This window comes from Ammospiza caudacuta, chromosome 8 (assembly GCF_027887145.1).
Source record: "Ammospiza caudacuta isolate bAmmCau1 chromosome 8, bAmmCau1.pri, whole genome shotgun sequence".
Classification (NCBI taxonomy): Eukaryota; Metazoa; Chordata; class Aves; order Passeriformes; family Passerellidae; genus Ammospiza; species Ammospiza caudacuta.
Window position 1 is genome coordinate 33,567,397 of NC_080600.1, and position 18,266 is coordinate 33,585,662.

The 18,266-nt window shown below is 44.7% G+C and overlaps 1 protein-coding gene across 1 annotated transcript in view; it reads right to left on the minus strand.

The window, feature by feature from the left end:
* Nucleotides 1–18,266, minus strand: part of ADCY5 (adenylate cyclase 5) — a 201,494-nt gene continuing 183,228 nt past the window's right edge. The window contains exons 13-21 of the mRNA XM_058809156.1: nt 15,005–15,121; nt 14,151–14,315; nt 11,771–11,946; nt 7,507–7,533; nt 6,574–6,706; nt 5,195–5,458; nt 4,672–4,876; nt 3,811–3,935; nt 1–2,459 (exon numbers count right to left, since the gene is read on the minus strand). Of these exons, the coding sequence (XP_058665139.1) occupies nt 2,331–2,459; nt 3,811–3,935; nt 4,672–4,876; nt 5,195–5,458; nt 6,574–6,706; nt 7,507–7,533; nt 11,771–11,946; nt 14,151–14,315; nt 15,005–15,121 (1,341 nt within the window). The 3' untranslated portion in view covers nt 1–2,330. The remainder of the gene's footprint in view (nt 2,460–3,810; nt 3,936–4,671; nt 4,877–5,194; nt 5,459–6,573; nt 6,707–7,506; nt 7,534–11,770; nt 11,947–14,150; nt 14,316–15,004; nt 15,122–18,266) is intronic.

Here is an 18,266-nt window from a genome sequence, read left to right on the forward strand (position 1 = left end):
TAAAGAGTGTGTGAATACCCCTTGAAATGATCATGACACACTGTCAACAATCACAGCTAGAGATACTGGGGACTTGAAATTTCATTGACAACACAACTTCATAAGGTGAATCAAAAGTTAAGAAGACTGCAGACTTTTGGAAAGCAGAAAGCAAACCTAAAATCAAGTGTATGGCATGAAGGAAATGAAACTCAGTGAGGGACAAAGGGGATGGGAGGTGGAGGAGGGGACAAAGGCATAACACCGTGATGCAACTTAAGTTTATTTTGCAAACCAGGAAAGATGAAAAGGAGCAAAAGTATAGTACAAGGGCAGACTTGGCAGTTTTACAGAAGTCAATATACTATACTTTTCAGAGATGTTTCCTAGTGGAAGGGAGAAGGAAAGGGGAGATGCCATTTAAGCTCATGTTTAAATGGCTTAATGCTCAGGTCATGCTTAGCAATAGAGCAAATTAATTAAGACAGGTCCATGGATTTTCACTTGTTCTCATTGTTGAGTAGGAAAAAGAAATCGCCACCACCATAGTGCAATCATTATGCTGTGAGTACTACAATAATTCTGCCCTGAGAAGAGTGGAAAAGAAGTTTATTAAATGTCAAAAGATTGGAGTAATTTTTAGTTTTAGCCAAATTCAATATCAAAACCTTCCCCTCATAGAATATAAAAAATATAGCTTTTTAAATAATTTCTTTTTTTAATAAAATATCAAGGGATTTTCTTTCATAGTTAGAAAAGGTACATAAATGATAACAGTGAACTATTCAGAAACCCCCCCACTAGTGATAAAGATGCCCAACACAGTCTCAATGGCACTATTTTAAGGTTAACCACCTCATATACACACTTGCCATCATAATCTTTTTTGAAGATCACCTAATTCCTGAAAATTGAAAATCTGTGAATCAGTTTAAATAAGTGCTTACTACAGGAAAGTAAACTCGATGCTGCAGCACATAGTTCCTTGTAATGTCACATGGCAGTTACAATGTCAGACAACTGTCAGATCAGCAGGATTCTATTAAGACCATCTATGAAAAAGTATTTTTTAAAAAGAAAAGTTCAAATGAGTTTTTTTCCTTTTCTCATAAGAGCTCCTGTTAAGAGTTAGAAGATTTGGGTAGAGCTCTTTTTGACACGTTTGATACCATCTCAGGAGCTAAAACTCAAAGGTCCTGTTTCCATTGGGAAGCCGCCACCCTCCGCTGGAATGCTGCACGGAACAATTCTGTGACTACCGCGGGTTTTTCCTCTTCTTTGGGGTTGTAGATTTTTCTGGAGTTTCATTTTTAAATGCCTCTGATTCAGCCTGGAAACTCACCTGTTTGTTGTTGGTTGATTGTATAGTGATAATCTGAAAACTGCCAAGTCTGTGTTCAGAGTATTACACAGAAAAAAATTACACAAAAGTCTACAGGTTATATACACCTCCCCCCACATCTTGGTGTGGACAGCCTGCCTTCTAATTTATATATAATTTACAAAATATAGAATTTGGTATATCTGTTAGATCTCCATGTTTTCAATATTACAAAATAAAAAATACAAAAAAACCCACAACAAATTTCAGGGGAGTTCCCCCCACAAAGTGTCTCTTGTTTACATCTAGTCTTTCCCATGTAAACTGATAGATACCAAAGAAGAGCACAGACGACTTTTTAATAAATATGGTTGTAGAGCCATCTTCCTTTATCCTGATCTTCCCCTTCATCAGGTGTGCCAGCCCCACTCAGAAGAGCAGTCTTTTAGCCATGGAGAAGAAGGAAAAAGAGGGGGCAAGGCTATAATGTCTTTTCACACTAAAACATTACCAATGCCCTTCTAAAAGGCCTTTTTGTGTGCTGCAACAGTGGGTGTCAGTTTTGAAAGCCCATTCAAAACAGCTAATAAAAGCACAGTGGTACACTTCAAATAGCTGGCAGTATGGGATGGAAACATTATGGGAGTGCAAATCCATTCCAAAATAATGCTTTGTAGTGAATCATACATTCCTTCAACCAAGTAAATGTTGTGTTGCGTCAATAAATACTTAAATAGCTTCTTATGCCATCCTGTGGTAGCAGCCTTTTTAAAAATGCCAAATTCATGTCTTATCTGTGAACTCTGTAGTGCACATCTTTGGTCAGCTTAGCACTCAGCCAGGAACAACTCCAAGGTGGTTTCTTTCTCTTGCCTTTTTCAATGGGTGGCCAAAGAATTTGCTGATACGAGTCATGGGGTGAAATTTCAACTGCGCCAAATGTTCAGCTTCGCTACCAAGAAATGATTCTTCTCCTATTCACAATCCTGGGTAATGCAAAATCCATCTTTGTGTGGCGCTGCAGTCGGTGCTAACTAATTGGAGGCCCTTCATTTAGAAAGTAGGTGGTCATTTCTCCTTTGCCTTTGACCTTTATAACCCCTCGATACTCCAGCTGGTAGTTGTTGGCTGCTAAAACCTGGTACATGTCCGTGGTTACCTGCAGAATAAACAAGAGTGAACAGGTGCTTGCCTTGTCTTCCACACAGTCTTTCCATCTGCTTTTGGAGTAATCCATGGACAACATAAAGTAGGATCAACTGTTTTGTTTCTAAGTCAATCAACGTTTGCACGTCAATCACTAACTGAAAAAGGTTGGCACAAGTTGCTGAACAAACACAACCATTAGAAACTGAGAAAGTACAGGTGTCACACACAGTTCACAACTGGGGAAATTGCATTTTTTTCAAGGAGGTTGCTGGATAAAGTGTAACAAATTAGTCACATTTTTTAAAACACACCAGTCTACTCAAATGGACTCATTGTATCACTGGAGTGGCAGTAGGAAAACAGGTCAAACTTACTAAAATATCCTCAAAAATTACCTAGAAGTTACACAGTACAGCTTAGGAGTCAGGGGTTGTTTTTATGAAGGAGAAGGTAGCGGGTAATGGGAGAGAATTGATCAAATGGAATACTCTAGCCAGCATCCAAATTGTCTCTGCAGATGTCAGTCGAAAATAATCACTTGTGCTGCAGAACAACACAAGTTTAAAGACCATTTCCTGAGGTATTTATTTATTACAATGTGATTTCTCACCCTTTTTCAGGTGGTTTTACAGACCATCTCAAGAGTGATGCACAAATATCGATCCAGTTAACTGACAGGCAAGGAAACAGCATGGCTGCCCCTCTTGGGCTTTACACCAGCTGCTCTATTTTTATAACCCTTCAGTGTTTTCCCAAGGAATGGCATTCTGTTACTGTGGACATTGGCTCAGCAAAAGCAGGACACTGGAATTGAATCACTCACTGGAAAGGTCACATCTGGAGGCTGAGGAGACTGTGATTATCAGACAGGTCCCATTAACCCCTTAAACAATCCTCTCTCTCTGTTGTGTATCCCCATCCTGCTGATGCCTGGACCCTTGCTGGCCTCACGCCTCACATGGCACAGAGAGCAGCAAAGCAAATGACAGAAATACAGGGCTGAATCAGGCCCTTGGAAAATGAAACAAACACCTGACACAGCTGAGCAGCACATGTGAGCAGGGATCAGGCAGGACTGTGCTCAGTGCCAGTGAGGCACACTGGGCCGGAAGCTCAGCTCAGCACTTCCACCCAGAACTAAAGTGCAAGCTTTTAAACAAAGGTTGCAATGTTGGTCACAATTAAAAGAAAAAACTTGCTGGTACCACCAACATTCCCTAAGTGGCTTTTCTTTCAGTTCTGTGTAGGTAAATGTATGGAATAAAGGAATAAAATGAAACCAAAATTTCAATTCTAATTAAGTTTCAAAATGGGCAAGTGACACAGGGCTGGCAGGGTAAGTTTTCCAGGGATTGCCTTACCTGAATCCTGTCAGGCACTCCTGTGCTGTCCATTCTGCTGGCTACATTTACTGTGTTGCCCCAGATGTCGTACTGGGGTTTGCGGGCTCCTATCACCCCAGCCACGACAGGACCAATATTGAGGCCTGGAAGGAGAGGAGAAATATGCTCAGATCCATTTGCTTGAGGCAGGTTATTTTTCAGACAGTAAAAACCCATCCTGAGCCTCCCTGGTTCTAGCTGTGCTTTATTTACCCTGACATCTAAAGCTATGGCCAAACTGTGGGGAGAGAAATGTTAAAATAGCATTTGGCTTCTTTGATCCATGATCCATCATTTATGCCCAGCTGACTGGCAGCTCGGGCTGGATCTGCTCAATCCAGTGCCACATAATGGCATAAAGTTTTTTTGCCACCTGGCTAACAAGCAAACTGCTCACTTGAAGTCAGCACATACCTGCTGCAATGCTGAGGGCCCACAAGGCAGCAGCCCAGAGACTTCCAAAACAAACACCACACTTGACATCCTCAAATTTCTTCTTCCTTTTCTGTCACTTTTTATTCCCTGACTTAAAAGACAATTTAATGTCCAAGACTGCCAGAGCTGGAAGCACAGGGCAAAATGAGCCCAAGGCCAACCACCATGGAAGGCCATGCTGTGGCAGCACCTACACTGCTTCTAATTCCCTAGGAAGCTTCACTGATGCTGCTATAAGCTAAAAAACTACTGTAATGTTTCATAGAGGCCAAAGTGGTCACCAGCCACCAGCCAATCAACATCACTGTACAGCTAATGTAACATCTGTGGTTTTTACTGCCCATAAAATCCCCACCTCAGAATGACCACTACCTACATGGAATCCTGTGAGCACAAGGACATTACCTATCTTCATCTGGAAGTTGTTGAATGAATGCTCATTAATGTATTTCATTTGGTCCATTAACCTCATGGCAAAATCTGCCAGAGCTTTGATGTGTGTCTTCCCTTCCTTGTCATAAGTGGAGTCGTTGAGGCCTGAGGCAGCCATGTAGGTGCTGCCAATGGTCTTGATCTTCTCCAGCTGCCTGAACTGGTCTTCACTTATTATCTGTGTCACAAGAGCAAAAGAAGCAAATAAACCTTGACAAACACACAGGTGCTGGTAATGTCCATGCCATGTGCCCTGCCTTGCTGCAAGTAGTGGACAGAGCCAGGAAGACAGAGGAAGAAAAGGGATTAGATACTCAAAGGCATGACAAGGGAATAGAAGGGATTTCAGTGTCGAAAAAGATAAAACTGAAGACTCCCAGAGTAAAGAGAAATGAACCACGGATTCAATAAACCACCCTCCTCCAGGAGCCCAGCAGAGCCCAACTAAACTCATGCATTCAGCTCACTTTGCTCACCCAGATTTTCTGCGACTTACTTCATCAAAATCAGCAATGATCTCATTGAGCAGCCTCAGACACTCCACCCCTTCGTTGTTGGCTTCCAGCTCCACGTAGAACTCGGAGAAGTTGCTGATGGAGGCGAACATGACGGCCACGCACTCGCAGGACTGGTAGTAGAGCTCGTCGTTGCGCCGCTCCTGCGCCAGGAAATGCGCGGCCACGTCCTTGGGCAGGATGTTGTGCAGCAGGCGCCGGTTATAGGCCTGCAGCTCCTCCATCTCCTCCTTCTCCTCTGTGGCCTAGGGTAGGGGGAGACACAGGGATGCACTTATGCCTTTGGGAGCTGCTCTGGGGAGGGGAAACAAGCTGAAAATTAACTTGCAGCGAGGGCAGAAATAGAATGGGGAAAACTGCAAAGGAGAGCAAAGCCAGAGAGATGCAGAAACTTGTGGTTTGCAGTGGAAAATGTTCCATCTCTTTGTGCACATGTGTATGGAAAAGCAGGCAGAGAATAATGCCAGAATCCAGCATTGTGTTTCTGAGCCCTGAACTGGTTAACCACTCAGCTCACTCCTTCCATTGTTTTACCACTTATAAATGAGGATTACAATGTTTATCTGCTTCCCAAGGAGCTTTAATTAATTGTTGCTTCCTCAGTACCTTGTACTCAAACCACAAAGACCTATAATTAGAATGATGTCCTGCTACCCAGAAGGTAGAAAATCTAAATAAAACCTGCAGTCCTGTGGTCCCCCAGCCATGAGTGCTGGCCAGAGCCCAGGCCTGTCCGGCTCGCTTAGGAATCATATACGAGGCCCCAACATCACTCATGGGCACAAGCAGTGAAAACATTAACAGTGAACCAGTGACAGGAGCACAGTGTGGCATTATCCACAGTGTGTTGGATAGCCAGTACTGATGCCTGGGGGCTAATGAAGGCTGGACATTGAGCCAGTTCCCACTGCTTAACAGGAAAGTGAATGAAAATGCAAATGTGAATCTTTCACACCCTTGAGCGCAGCAAACTAAAGCTCACTGAACTCTGGGAAACAATTCAGCAGTGAATACGAGCTTCCTATATTTACAAATTGTGTTACATTACATGTTCCTGCAGCAGTAACAGCTCAGTTGCCCAAATTCATTAATCTCAATCTTCAGATCTATAACTCTTTACCATGGGGACCATCCAAGGTGCATTTACAAGGAAAAAAGGGGTTGAATAACTGGGATGAGATGCACAGAGTATGCAAAGTACCAAAGAAGAGCAGAGCATTATTAGTATGCCCAGTTATAAGCCAGATTCAGATAAAATTCAAATTTTATCACACTCCTCAACTTGACAGTGAAGAGCTCAGTCATTTTATATTAACACCAAAGACCACATGTGATCCTCCCACAGCCAACACCCACCAACCTGAAGTTTCCAGAGGAAATCAAGCCTTGCAGTGGATTCCACTTGCTGGGCATGCAAGTACAGTGCCAGGACAAAGACAGTGATGATGACAGGGGTCACAATCTTCAGCGCGACTCGTGTTGTCACCGGGGGGCTGCAGCCAAGCAGAGAGACAACTTCCCTGTTACTGGGGGAACACGGCCCTGCCACACCCCACACTGCCCACTTGGAGGCTAACCAACCTCTCAGGCTTTGTTTTTCCTTTCCCCTCAAAGCCTGTGTTGGTAAAGGGACAAACCTTTACAAAAAGCTGGAGACTCTGGCTCACAGGTGCCAGTTTCTAAAGGAGGACTTGGAAATTAGAAAAGTAATCCAGCATCTTGGGAAGGGTTGTCATTGATGTAAAGGGCACTCTGCAGAGAGTGGCTATACATGCTAAGGGTGACAACATGAAATGCTGACAGCTCCTCAGACTGTGTTCATCCTGCCTTCTGCACTAGCTTCCCCAGGCTCCTGAGTAAGGAACTGCTCTAACTCTTGGCTTCTCTAATTAGTCACTTCTTAATGGGCCTTGTTGTGTAAGTGCTCTGTAAGCTGAAAAGAGCACTAAGGCACATTCACACCTCCTCTGACAAGCAGGCAAATAAAAACTGTTAAATATGAATTAGTGAGTTACACAGTATGAAAATATTTTGATAAAACCTTTAAATTGTATTACAAATAATCCCTGAGCTGACATAAGTCCCACAGGAAAGAGGATGCTCTGAGAGTAGCTATCCATACAAAAGGGCAACCCTCAGTCCACTCAGGGCATCTGCACTGTGTTGTACCAGCTCACAGCAATGCACAAACACCAGACACTGCTGGTGAGTCAATGTGCTGCTACTGCACCTTGTGAACAGAAAATATCTACCAACAAAAACCTATAGAATATTTCATGCCAGAGTGACTCACCATGAGGATGTATCATTTGCAGACACGCTGAAAAAAAAAAGCACAAACACAAGGTCAGAGGAGGTTTGGCTCCCTGCAGCTCCTGCCCTTGTGCACATCATTGCACAGCACCTCTGCAGTGTGGCACCTCTAACGCTGTGTGGGGCTGCAGCTCTTTGGAAGCAGAAAACTACCAAAAGATGGGAGGGGGAGGAGAAAACAGACTTCTGAGCTACACTCAGAACTCCAGAGTGATAGTGTGACATGGTTAATGTGGGTAAAATATCAAAGAAGCATTAAGAGTGAGAGAATAATTTGGGATTTTAATGTCAGTGTGGGATGCTTGGCAAATGCCTGTGCATCGATCACTGCTTCATTAGGTCAGACTACAAAATTTGGCCTAAGGAAGAAAGCTTTGGGCTTTTTTATCTTGTGAGGGATAGCTCTTCTCCTTTTATTGTGGCATGGAGATGTGTTTAATTCCTTTAACTGTAATCCTGCTCCCTTCTTCTGCACGTTCCTCACTGCCAGCTTGTGCCCAGCTCTGGGTACCACACACAAGGGCACTGAAGAAAACCCTTTAGCACATTCCTATTACTACTGACAATTCTGCAGAGTACCCACGTGTATCAGAGCTGCTGGGGGAGATGGAAGGTGTGCTTTTTGACACTGAGAGCACAGAACAAGGGAGCTTTCTGGTAGGTAGCAGCTGTCTGAGCTCCTGATTGATTGATTGCTTAATGCTGCTGGCTTTGTTCTTGAGTGTGGGTGGAGTATTAGGTGGCTGAGAACCATGCACAAGCATCTTTTAAAACACTATTGAAATGCAAGGAAAGAGATCAGTGTTTAAATTACTGTAGTGTCATTGATGCAATCAGAACTTTGCAGGCTACCAATGTGATATTAGCCTGAGAATGTGACAGCTCTCTAAAGAGCTTCAGGCCACAGTTTTATGGGGTTGGAGGGAACCTTGCACACAATCAGACATCTAAATAATCAAAATAGGCAAGGAAACCTAACTGGGCATAACATCAAAAAATAAAAGCTTAGTGACTCTCTAACCTTGTTTGTTCCAAGACATTTTCTGCAATTCTGAGCATGGAATTTCTTCTGACATGGATTTTGCAACCCACTGTTGTCTTGCACACAATCTATTGCATGGCTCTTGGCCAGCTCCAGCACTGAACATGAGTGCTTGGACACAGACATGGTTTGGAAAGCCTGGGGACTCCCCCATGGAAGGATCTAGCTGGAGACACTTCCCACATGGAGTATGATTCCCCTGCATCCCTAAATCATCTGGCCAAGGATGACTGACTGCCCTTCCTCATCACTCTCCCTCATGATGGGAGCATGACCTGACCCTTAGTACTGAGGCTGCAGCTCTCTGTGGGTGCTACTCTTGCTCTAAAACCTTCATCAGAGACTCCCACATTGCAGAAGTGCAGCAAACCAGCATTTACAGTAACTCTGGATAAGTGAAGATGCCCAGTGCAGGCAGTAGGGGTTTACATTGGTAGGTTGCTCCCCCATGGAACAGACATTTCCAGTAGCAGATGGTTCTTTAATTACTGGAAGGGAACACAGAGAGAAGCTTGCTAACTACACTCCTGCTCAAGTGAAGTGCACATTTTTAGCAGGAAAGGCAGTTCATTTTAGAGACAGCTCCCACAGGACCAGAGCATCTCACTTTTCCCAGCCACAGTTGCAATGACAGACAGCTGGAACAAAAATGATGGCTTTGATGAACAAATCACAGGGCAAAGCTCTCTGGGCTTCCCTGTGCAGGAACTCAGTTTAGAAGACCACATTGGCCCATCACATCTTTAAAGCAATGCATTAGTTTTGTCTTCTGCAGAGGAAAAGGCAACACGATAGCCCTGTGCATGCAGTGACACTCCCTGTGTCACACACTGGTGTGGCTGCAGCCAAGCCTGGCAATTCCCAACGTGCTGTAATCAGCCCTTCAGCTGCCTGCATGCTGGGCTGGTTTGTACACACAAGTGTGAAGTGACATCTGCATCACTTCCAATTAGTCAGAGTACCACAGTGGCTGCAGAGCAGACACTAATTATGTAGCTACAATGGGCACCCAATTAAAGTAGTATGAGGTCATGGTGGCTTTTCTGTTTTTTTAGTATCAGCTGGACAATGAGGTCCATCTCTGAACTCTGTGCTACATGCTGAGCTCCCATTTCACACAAGTAGCCTTCCAGACACTGGGGCAATAAATAGCCATCCATGGAGCTCTTTAGACAAAACAAATTGTCCTGGATTCCACTGGAATAGAGTTAAATTTCTTCCTAGCTGGGCAGTGCTGTGTCTTGGATTAAGTATGAGAATGATGTTGATAACATGCTGATGTATTAGGTGTTGTTAAGTAGTGTTTATACTAAGTCAAGGACTTTTCAGCTCCTCAACAACCCCAGGGAGCAGGCAGGAGGGACACAGGATGCTGGGAGGGGACACATCCAGGACAGCTGACCCCAACTGGCCAGAAGGAATGTTCCATACCACACGGCATCATGCTCAGTGTGGGAACTGGGGGGAAACCTGGCCTGGGGCTGCTCCTCAGGAACTGGCTGGGCATTGGTTGGCAAATGGTGAGCAACTGGATTGTGCATCACTTGTTTTGTCTATTCTAATTAAATTAATTTTTTTTTCTTTTTTTTTTTTTCTCTCTTTTCTGTCCCTTTAAACTGACTTTATCTCAACCCATGAGTTTTCTCACTTTTCCCCCTCCAACTCTCTCCCCATCCCAGCACAGGGCAGTGAGTGAGTGGCTGTGTGGGGCTGAGCTGCAGCTGGGGCTGAACAAATCCCTTTTAGTGAGAGATAATACAGCACCACAGAAAGCTATTTCTGGGAAAACATGCTAACCTTCTCCACTTTATTACTGACTTTATTACTGACATTCTGATTGTGAAGTGATGTAAATTACACTTCCAAGTGCTGTAATTTTGCTTAGTGCTTGAATTACAAGAATGAAATTATATTTGAGATATAAAATGCTTTTATTTCACTAATTGTGTTAGAAAATGCTAAATAGCTTCTGCTGATGGAACACCTAATATCTGAAAAAAAGGGAAGAAAACCTCATTCTCCCTGTACCTCCCCACAGAAAGCTCCATGGGGTTTCCTACCTAATTTCACTCCATTGAGTTAACAAAATATTTTAAGTGATTACTGCCAATGGCAGCAAAAGCTACACTTCCATTAACTGGCAATGGCAGCAAAAGCTGAATATCCATTAATTATTGCTGGGCACATGGGAGTGCTGAAATCATGGAACAGTCATGTGAAGGAGAGGAGTAACCAGATGCATTGGGCTTGAAGGGCTGATGGTTAATGGCCATCCTGAAATCTGAGCAGCTAGAGAAGGTATTTCACAACACACTGGGAAGGGCCAGGGAATCTTCTCAGCCTCCTTCCAAGGCAGGAACAACCACAGCTATCAGCCTTGAGAAATAGTTCACCTAAACTGGCATTATTTGATTCACTCACCTGTAAGTACAATTGTTGCCTACAAGGGGAAATCATCAAAACAAGGAGTTAACACAACAGAGCAATTTCCAACGAGAAACAAAACTTGTGGAGGAGGACAGGCTTGTGGATGTGCCAAACTTCCCTCCCTGGTGTGGGGAGCCCCAGGAGATGGGGAACCACCACAGCAGTGGAAGGAGCTGCCACCAGGATTAATGTGTGACCTGATGACAAGCAGCTTTTGTAAGCAAAAGGGCACCTGCCCATTCCCACTGAGCCCAGCCCCTCCTGCTGGGAATTGTGCTGAGCCCAGCTGTGATCCTGGCTTTTCAAACAAGGACATTTGTCCTGGAAGCAACTGGAAGCAGATCACTGGCCAAACATCAAGCACCACCACCCCAAGCTGGGTTTGATGTATTGTGGTGGCTCACATCACATCCCTGAGCGAGCTCAAGTTTGTTGGAGGATTTTTTTTTTCTTATTTGAGAAATGACATTTCTATATTGAGAGTGTAATACCAGCATAAAGAATGACTAACTCCACTCCCCATTTCTGGAAAAAAGGAAATACAGATCCACTCTGATTCCAGTTATATTCTGTTATTAATAGATAGTTCATTAGTCAAGTCCCACATTAAAAAGGTCTTAAAGGGAACTGTATTCTCCTACTCTTCAGAGGCAGAGCACAGCATGCACGTCCCTGGCTTGCACCACAGCCTTGGCACTCCCATCCACCTAATGCCACACTGGAATCACTGTGTGAAAAAAATCAGGCAAAGATTTCAGAAGTGAAAGGCACTTACTAGGTGTTGGCTGTAACCAGAAGATCTGCATTGTCAAAAAGGTTGACCCCTGGCACTTCCACAATGAGAACATATATAAATTCAATTATTAACATAAGGATCAATTTTCCAATACAGCTGATCTGAAGGAACACAGAGCAGGCCAGGAGACTCAATAAGACACTGTAGGTAAAGTACTGTATAAAGACAAAAATGGGGAAAAAAACCAAAAGAGAGATGAATGTCAGCTGGATAAATCAAAACTGAAAATAAAGGAAACTAAACACAGGGATAGAAAGGGATTGGTAGTTATGTAGTTGAGTTGACCAAACATATAAACCTGGGGCTGCCTGTGGAATTCTCCCACATTACAGAAGCTTAAACTGAATGGATGAACAGGAAAACTGTGGCTTTCTTCTCCAGGCATTACATGCTTCACTCTCAAGGGGCACAGGCCTCACCCAAGCTGGACACCCAAGGCTGTGATGCAGCTTTTCCCTGGACACAGCTACTACCAGTTCTGCTGGATTAAGTCATGCTTTAAAGTCACATTCTAGGCTTAAATATCTGTACCACCCATAGGACCAAAGGTATTGGCAATTCACCCCCCTGGGCAGATGCCCACCTGAGGACAATGGGGAAGCACTGTCCCCTCCAGTGTCACACACTGGCTCCATCAGCAAGGTACAGGCTGGACAAATGTCCCCATGCCCACCCCATGATAATTTGTCCAGCCAGCAGCTGCAGAGGTGCAGATGTGCAGCACCTCTGGCACAGCTGGGTGGTGCAGCAGCAGCTCCTGCCAGGCTGGGAGCTGAGTGTTCAGCATGCCAGTGCTTCCCAGTGTGACTGTGGGTGCCATTTATGGCTCCTGGGAAAGACAGCAGGGATGCAAAATGAAGAGAGGCATGTTATCCAGCTCACCACCTTCCTGCTATCAAATCTGTGAAGATTCAAGCTTCCACTCTGTCTGGACAGGCCTATTTCTGGCAAAAACCCCATATCATGTGCCTGAGGCAATCCATCCTTTCAGTTAAAAGCAAGCCCTAGTTGAAGCAGAAATATGCTTATGTTCTGAGCTCATTTATTAATAGTCTGATATATTAAATTAGAGAAAATAACTTGTACAGCTCGTTCTTGGCTCCTCACTCTTGACTGAGGGTAGGATTCCACTGTCTCCTGTGTGGACACTGGGAGCAACAGGCAACCCCTGTAGCAGATCCAAGATGTGCAGAGTGCAGCTGAGGGACTCCTCACTTCTTAGCCCACTGAACAGAAGGACCTGGCTAAAGGCTGCCAGAGCAACCTCAGTGTGCAAAATGGTAATTCCTCATTGCTTAAAGTTCCTCTCTGTCCTGGGCCAGCACTCTGTACAAATTCATGGTGGGCACAGACTGTTCCTAGATCTGCACTGTGCCAGATTCTGCTCCTGGGTCTTTCTGCAGAAAGCCTCTGCACACTAAAGCCTCTGCAAGGTTGAAAGTTGCAGTAATGGTGGTCTCAGAAACCTCACTGAATCACACAGGGACCATATTCCTGTTAAGTTAAAAGGAAATATGTTCAGTGGGACACCAGGACTTTCAGTAGCACCTTGGACATCTGGATGGTAACAGATCCACCATAAATCTGTCAGGTCCCCATAAACCCAGATGACCTTGACATAAGTTCTACCTCCATCCTAGACAGAGCTGTTTTTCCTTTCAAATTTCCAGTAAAAAACACATGTAACAACCATGACCTAAAGCTCTGAGAAAGGTCTTGAATAGCTATGCAAAAAGAGAATTTTTTTTTTTCTTTGTAAAGTATTCTATCAATGTGAAAAACATATTTGGGCTGGTTTGGGTTGTGGGTTGTATTGGGTTTTTTTCCCATTAGAAGCATTTTAACTTTTTCTAAATGAGATGTCCTGAAGACACAGGAATTGCACTGGAAATTGAAGCAGACCATTGTCTGATCTGTCTGAGGCCAGACCTACCATACCTTGGGAAAGAATATATAAGCCAAGTTTTTCATCAGGATATAAAACAATGGAGGGAAGCATCAAATCTATGACTAGACACTGATGTTCAGAGAACTGATTTTTAAAACTGAGCACCCACAAACTCCTTTGAAATGACTTTCAGTTCTGCATGCCATTAAGGACCTCTTGGAGAGGGACATTTTCCCTGCTACAGACAGGACCCAACTATTTTAAAAGCCTACTAATTATTCAGCCCTGAAGGAACTTAAACATGAATGTGGATTCATGATAATAACTTCAGACACTTAAGTCTGCCTGTGTCAGTTCTGTAATGTCAGTCAAGAACAACCTTGTTTTCCTCAGAATCACCGAGATTTACCAAAAAGGTTTGATAGCCTTTTTCCAGACAGACCTCTGAAACCCATTTTTTCCAAGCAATACCTCTGGAAAGTTGCAGCTGGGCAAAGGGCTGTCACAGAACCCCTGCCAGGTGCCCAGGCTGTAGTTGGAAGTCAGATTGCTGATAAGGCAAATGTCCACCCGGTCTGGAGTGATGTTGTATTCAGCAGCCATGCAGCTGGCAAGATCCACAGTGCTGCACATGAACTGCAAAACAAAGTTGGCATTAAGCTCCACACCACAGACAAAGAGAAGAAAACAAAATAGTTTATATCAGTTTAAAAGCCCCTTGGAAATGGCTGTAGCAAAATACGCAAGATGAAATCATCAGCTTAGGTTTTACTGCATGTGCAGTAGCTATGATTTTTCTTCCCCAAAATATGAATTAACAAAATCCATGCCCCAGAGAACAGCCACCTCAGTCCCAAAAGTGCACCTCAAAGTAGAGTCACCACCGTGCCCATGAGCTGATCCCTGCCCTTGGAGCAGGAGGCAGCCCCGTGCAGGGCTGGCACCAAGCCCAAGGAACACTTATGTCCCACTCAGTATGGTGGGAGTTATTACAGTGTGTGTTATTTAACACTTCAGCCTCGTGCCAGCCCTTCCTGCACGGATCTGCATCAGGTGGGCTCCTGTACTTGGAGCAGAAGCATTTAAAAAATCACAAAAGGACCTGGGCACAAATCAGTGCCAGGCATATAATGGGCTTTGGGGATGGAGCTGTTGGCCTCCCATTTCTTTTCTGTGCCCAAAAAGCAAAGGGCACCAACCTCAGATGTTGTCAGTCCTAGGCAGGGTCATGTTAAATTCAGTGGTTTTAAGTGTCACAATGCTGCAGAGCATCAATAAGAGAACAATGCAGAACTGGATGGATCAAAAGGAAATAATGGACATACCATGTTGACAAAGGCAGACAGAAAAACCAGGATAATGGCAAAGACACCAACTAAGGTACTGTTGGTCCTAGACTGTACAATCTTCTTAGAAAGAGTCTGGAGAGGAACTGGGAAAAGCTGCAAGAGAGAAAAAAAATCAAATAGACACATCAAATCCTCGCTTGTTTTACAGATTACAACCTGCATTTGAGCTGCCTGCATCCTTCAGCGTGGGTCTGTGTGGATGGAGGATGTGATGGGGGATGGCAGCTCTGGGACAAGGGCAGGCAGAGACGTGTCTGCCTCGTGGCAGCAGGCCCAGCTGGCTCTCCAAATCTACTTAGCCTTCCTAATGGGAGTGATGGCTCCTGAGCCCAGATAGCATGGCTTGCAGGGCTGTGCTCATCCTGTCGTGAGAAGCAAACCACAAGCCATCTGTAACTGAAATAGCCAGGAGCTTGAGCCTGGAAATTACTGGAGCAAAAATTTACAAACGCAGAAATGAGAGTGCATGTCATGTCCCTTTGATCACCAAGGCGTGTCGTGGGGCTCTCTGGTGCCATTTCAGACACTGACTGAAACCAGCCCAGGCCAGCCCTGTGATGTGTCAGGCCCTCTGCAGAGATCAGCTGGTGCAGGCTGGGCTGTGGCACTCTGCTCCACACTCACAGTGACAAAAATCCCCCTGGCTGAGGGCAGTCAGGGAGCCCAGCTGGCCCAGGGACTCCTGCTGATGGCTACTGACTGCAGCATCCACTGCAGATGGAAAGCAGAGCTGACCCTGCCCTTCCCAGCCTGGCCACCCCTGGCATGGCCTGAGGCCTCCCTGCACTGCTCTGGCTGCAAGTGTCCAGGACACAGCCAAGGCACCCCTGTCCCTTCACGTGGCACCGCTGTATGTCACAGACATCTTCTATGAAAAATCTTTTCTTTAAGATTTTTCCTCCTGAGAAGCTGAAAGGCCTCAGGAACAAAATGTAAATAATGATTATCTGCTGCTGTGGAATGCAACAGGTAGATCTGTAATTAGTGTCATGTAGTTGTTTCTAATTAATGGCCAATCACAGTGAGCTGGCTCAGACTCTCTGTCCGAGCCACCAGCCTTTGTTATCATTCCTTCTTATTCTATTCTTAGCTGGCCTTCTGATGAAATCCTTTCTTCTATTCTTTTAGTATAGTTTTAATATAATATATATAATAAAATAATAAATCAAACCTTCTGAAACATGGAGTCAAATCCTCATCTCTTCCCTTATCCTCGGACCCCTGTGAGCACAGCCACAGCTGTGCCAGTGGGAGCTCAGGGCTGGAGCAGGAATGCCAGGAAACCCTTGTGCTCCCGAGGGAGATTGTCCTCCCACAGTGCCCTGCCCCTCCACACCACCCCACCAGGGCAGAGGGGCCCTGCCCAGCACCACCAGAGCCTTTTCCAGAGCCCAGCTCTCCCCTCCCTTACTCACTCCACTAGAGGGTATTTTTAGAGACACAAAGAAACAGCAGCACAGCGCCATGGCACTGCAATTTAACTATGACTAATGTTTCTATTAAAAGTCTTGCTTTTCCCTTTTATCCTTCACTCTTACATCTTTGGGTATGCAACATTTTGTCAGCACTGTGCTTCCCACACAGTAGCCCTGCAGTGTAATTACCGAGTGCTGCAGCTGATTAGCTGGAGACTCTTCACAGAGGCAGGGAGAGGCTGTGGCAAGAGTTTTGAAAGAGTTGATTTCACCTGCTACCACCACATGCTCCAGGTGAAAGGAGAGAACAAGGCTCTGTGGGGGACTGGAGAAAAGGGGAAAGGGGGGTTGTAACTTATTTGCACTGAATGAGGATTGATTGAAACGCACTGGAAGCTTATGCAATCCTTCAGGCTCGGTGGCAGCCACTATAAAACAAAGGAAAACACCTTTTTCTCACAAATAAACCCTGGTGACATAGAAATCCTTAGCTTTGTTGATAAGCCATGAACCAAATATCCCTTTGCCCTACCATGTCCAGCTGCTTCCACACAGATGTCATCTAGCAGATCCCTACTAGAACTGGGTTATGGAAAATCCAATGGGGCTTTCCTCTGCTCTAGCCCCTTCAGGATTTGAAAGGAGGAGGATGTGTACTGCATTTAGACAGTTTTCTCACTAGATTAGAGCAGGACAGGTTTTCCTGCCATCTCTTTGTTTAGGCCTCAAGGCCAAGCTCCACAAAGGTATTCAGGGATCTAACTTCCATCTGCAATCTCTGGGAAATCAGGCACCTAAATAAAACTTTGGAGTTTTTTGTTGTGGATCTTGGCTCAAGCCCCTGCTGCCAACAATCCCAAAAAAGCCTGACTTTGAACCAAGCCTGAGATATCAAGCAAAGCAATCAGTGGAAGACACTTGAATTCTAATGAAAACATGTTTTCTTTGTATTAATCTTGGTTCTCATTACTTTGCAAACTAGGAAAAATTTTATGTCAGTAAACAAGTACAGCTGGGAAAAGTCCTGAAGAAGAAAGAAATGCCAAAGCCCATTGGAGGTCAGGGCTACAGTTGAGAGTGCAACAGCACAGTCATGCCATGCCTCTGAGGAACCTCAGCCTCATGAACACTCGTGGGGGCCCTGTCACATAAATCACGCTCTCCCCGTTTCACGGAGGCAGCTGGACACCAGGAACACCTGCAGCTTGAAGGATTTCTATGACAGACATGGGGAGCCTATCTCAGGTCTGACAATTCAGCTCCATTCATGCAGTGCTTCTCCCATAAAAACATCCACAAGTCAGGGGTATAGCACAAAAGTAGAAAAAAAGGAAAGAAGATGACTTTCCCTCCCATTTTCGAAAAAACAAAAATAAGACCTCTTCTGTGCTCATAAAAGAAGCAGAGTATCAGGACAGTACAGTGAAAATCCAAGCAGCACTGCTGGTGGGCCATTGGCTTGTACTGTCCAAAGGGACACTCAAATCCTGCCTGAGTGACAAACAGGGATCTGATGTAATGGCAGCTCCCAGACCCATCTGCACTCCTGAGAAGGGGCTGAGAGCAAGGATGTGATCCATCTGGGCAGCTGAGATCCATGTTTGGGCAGCCACACAAGGTGAGGTCACTCATTAGCACTCTTAAATCCCCATGTAAAGAAATATAACCACAATGGGAAAAAAGAAAATTGGATTGTCCAGTTGATTCCAGCTCACTCTGAATTGAAATGTGTAAGTGCAGGTAAAGAAAGGAAACTGCTGTGCAGGTGAAAGTATAAGTTTAAAAAGTGATCCAACAAGAAGTGTGTGACACTGAAAATAATC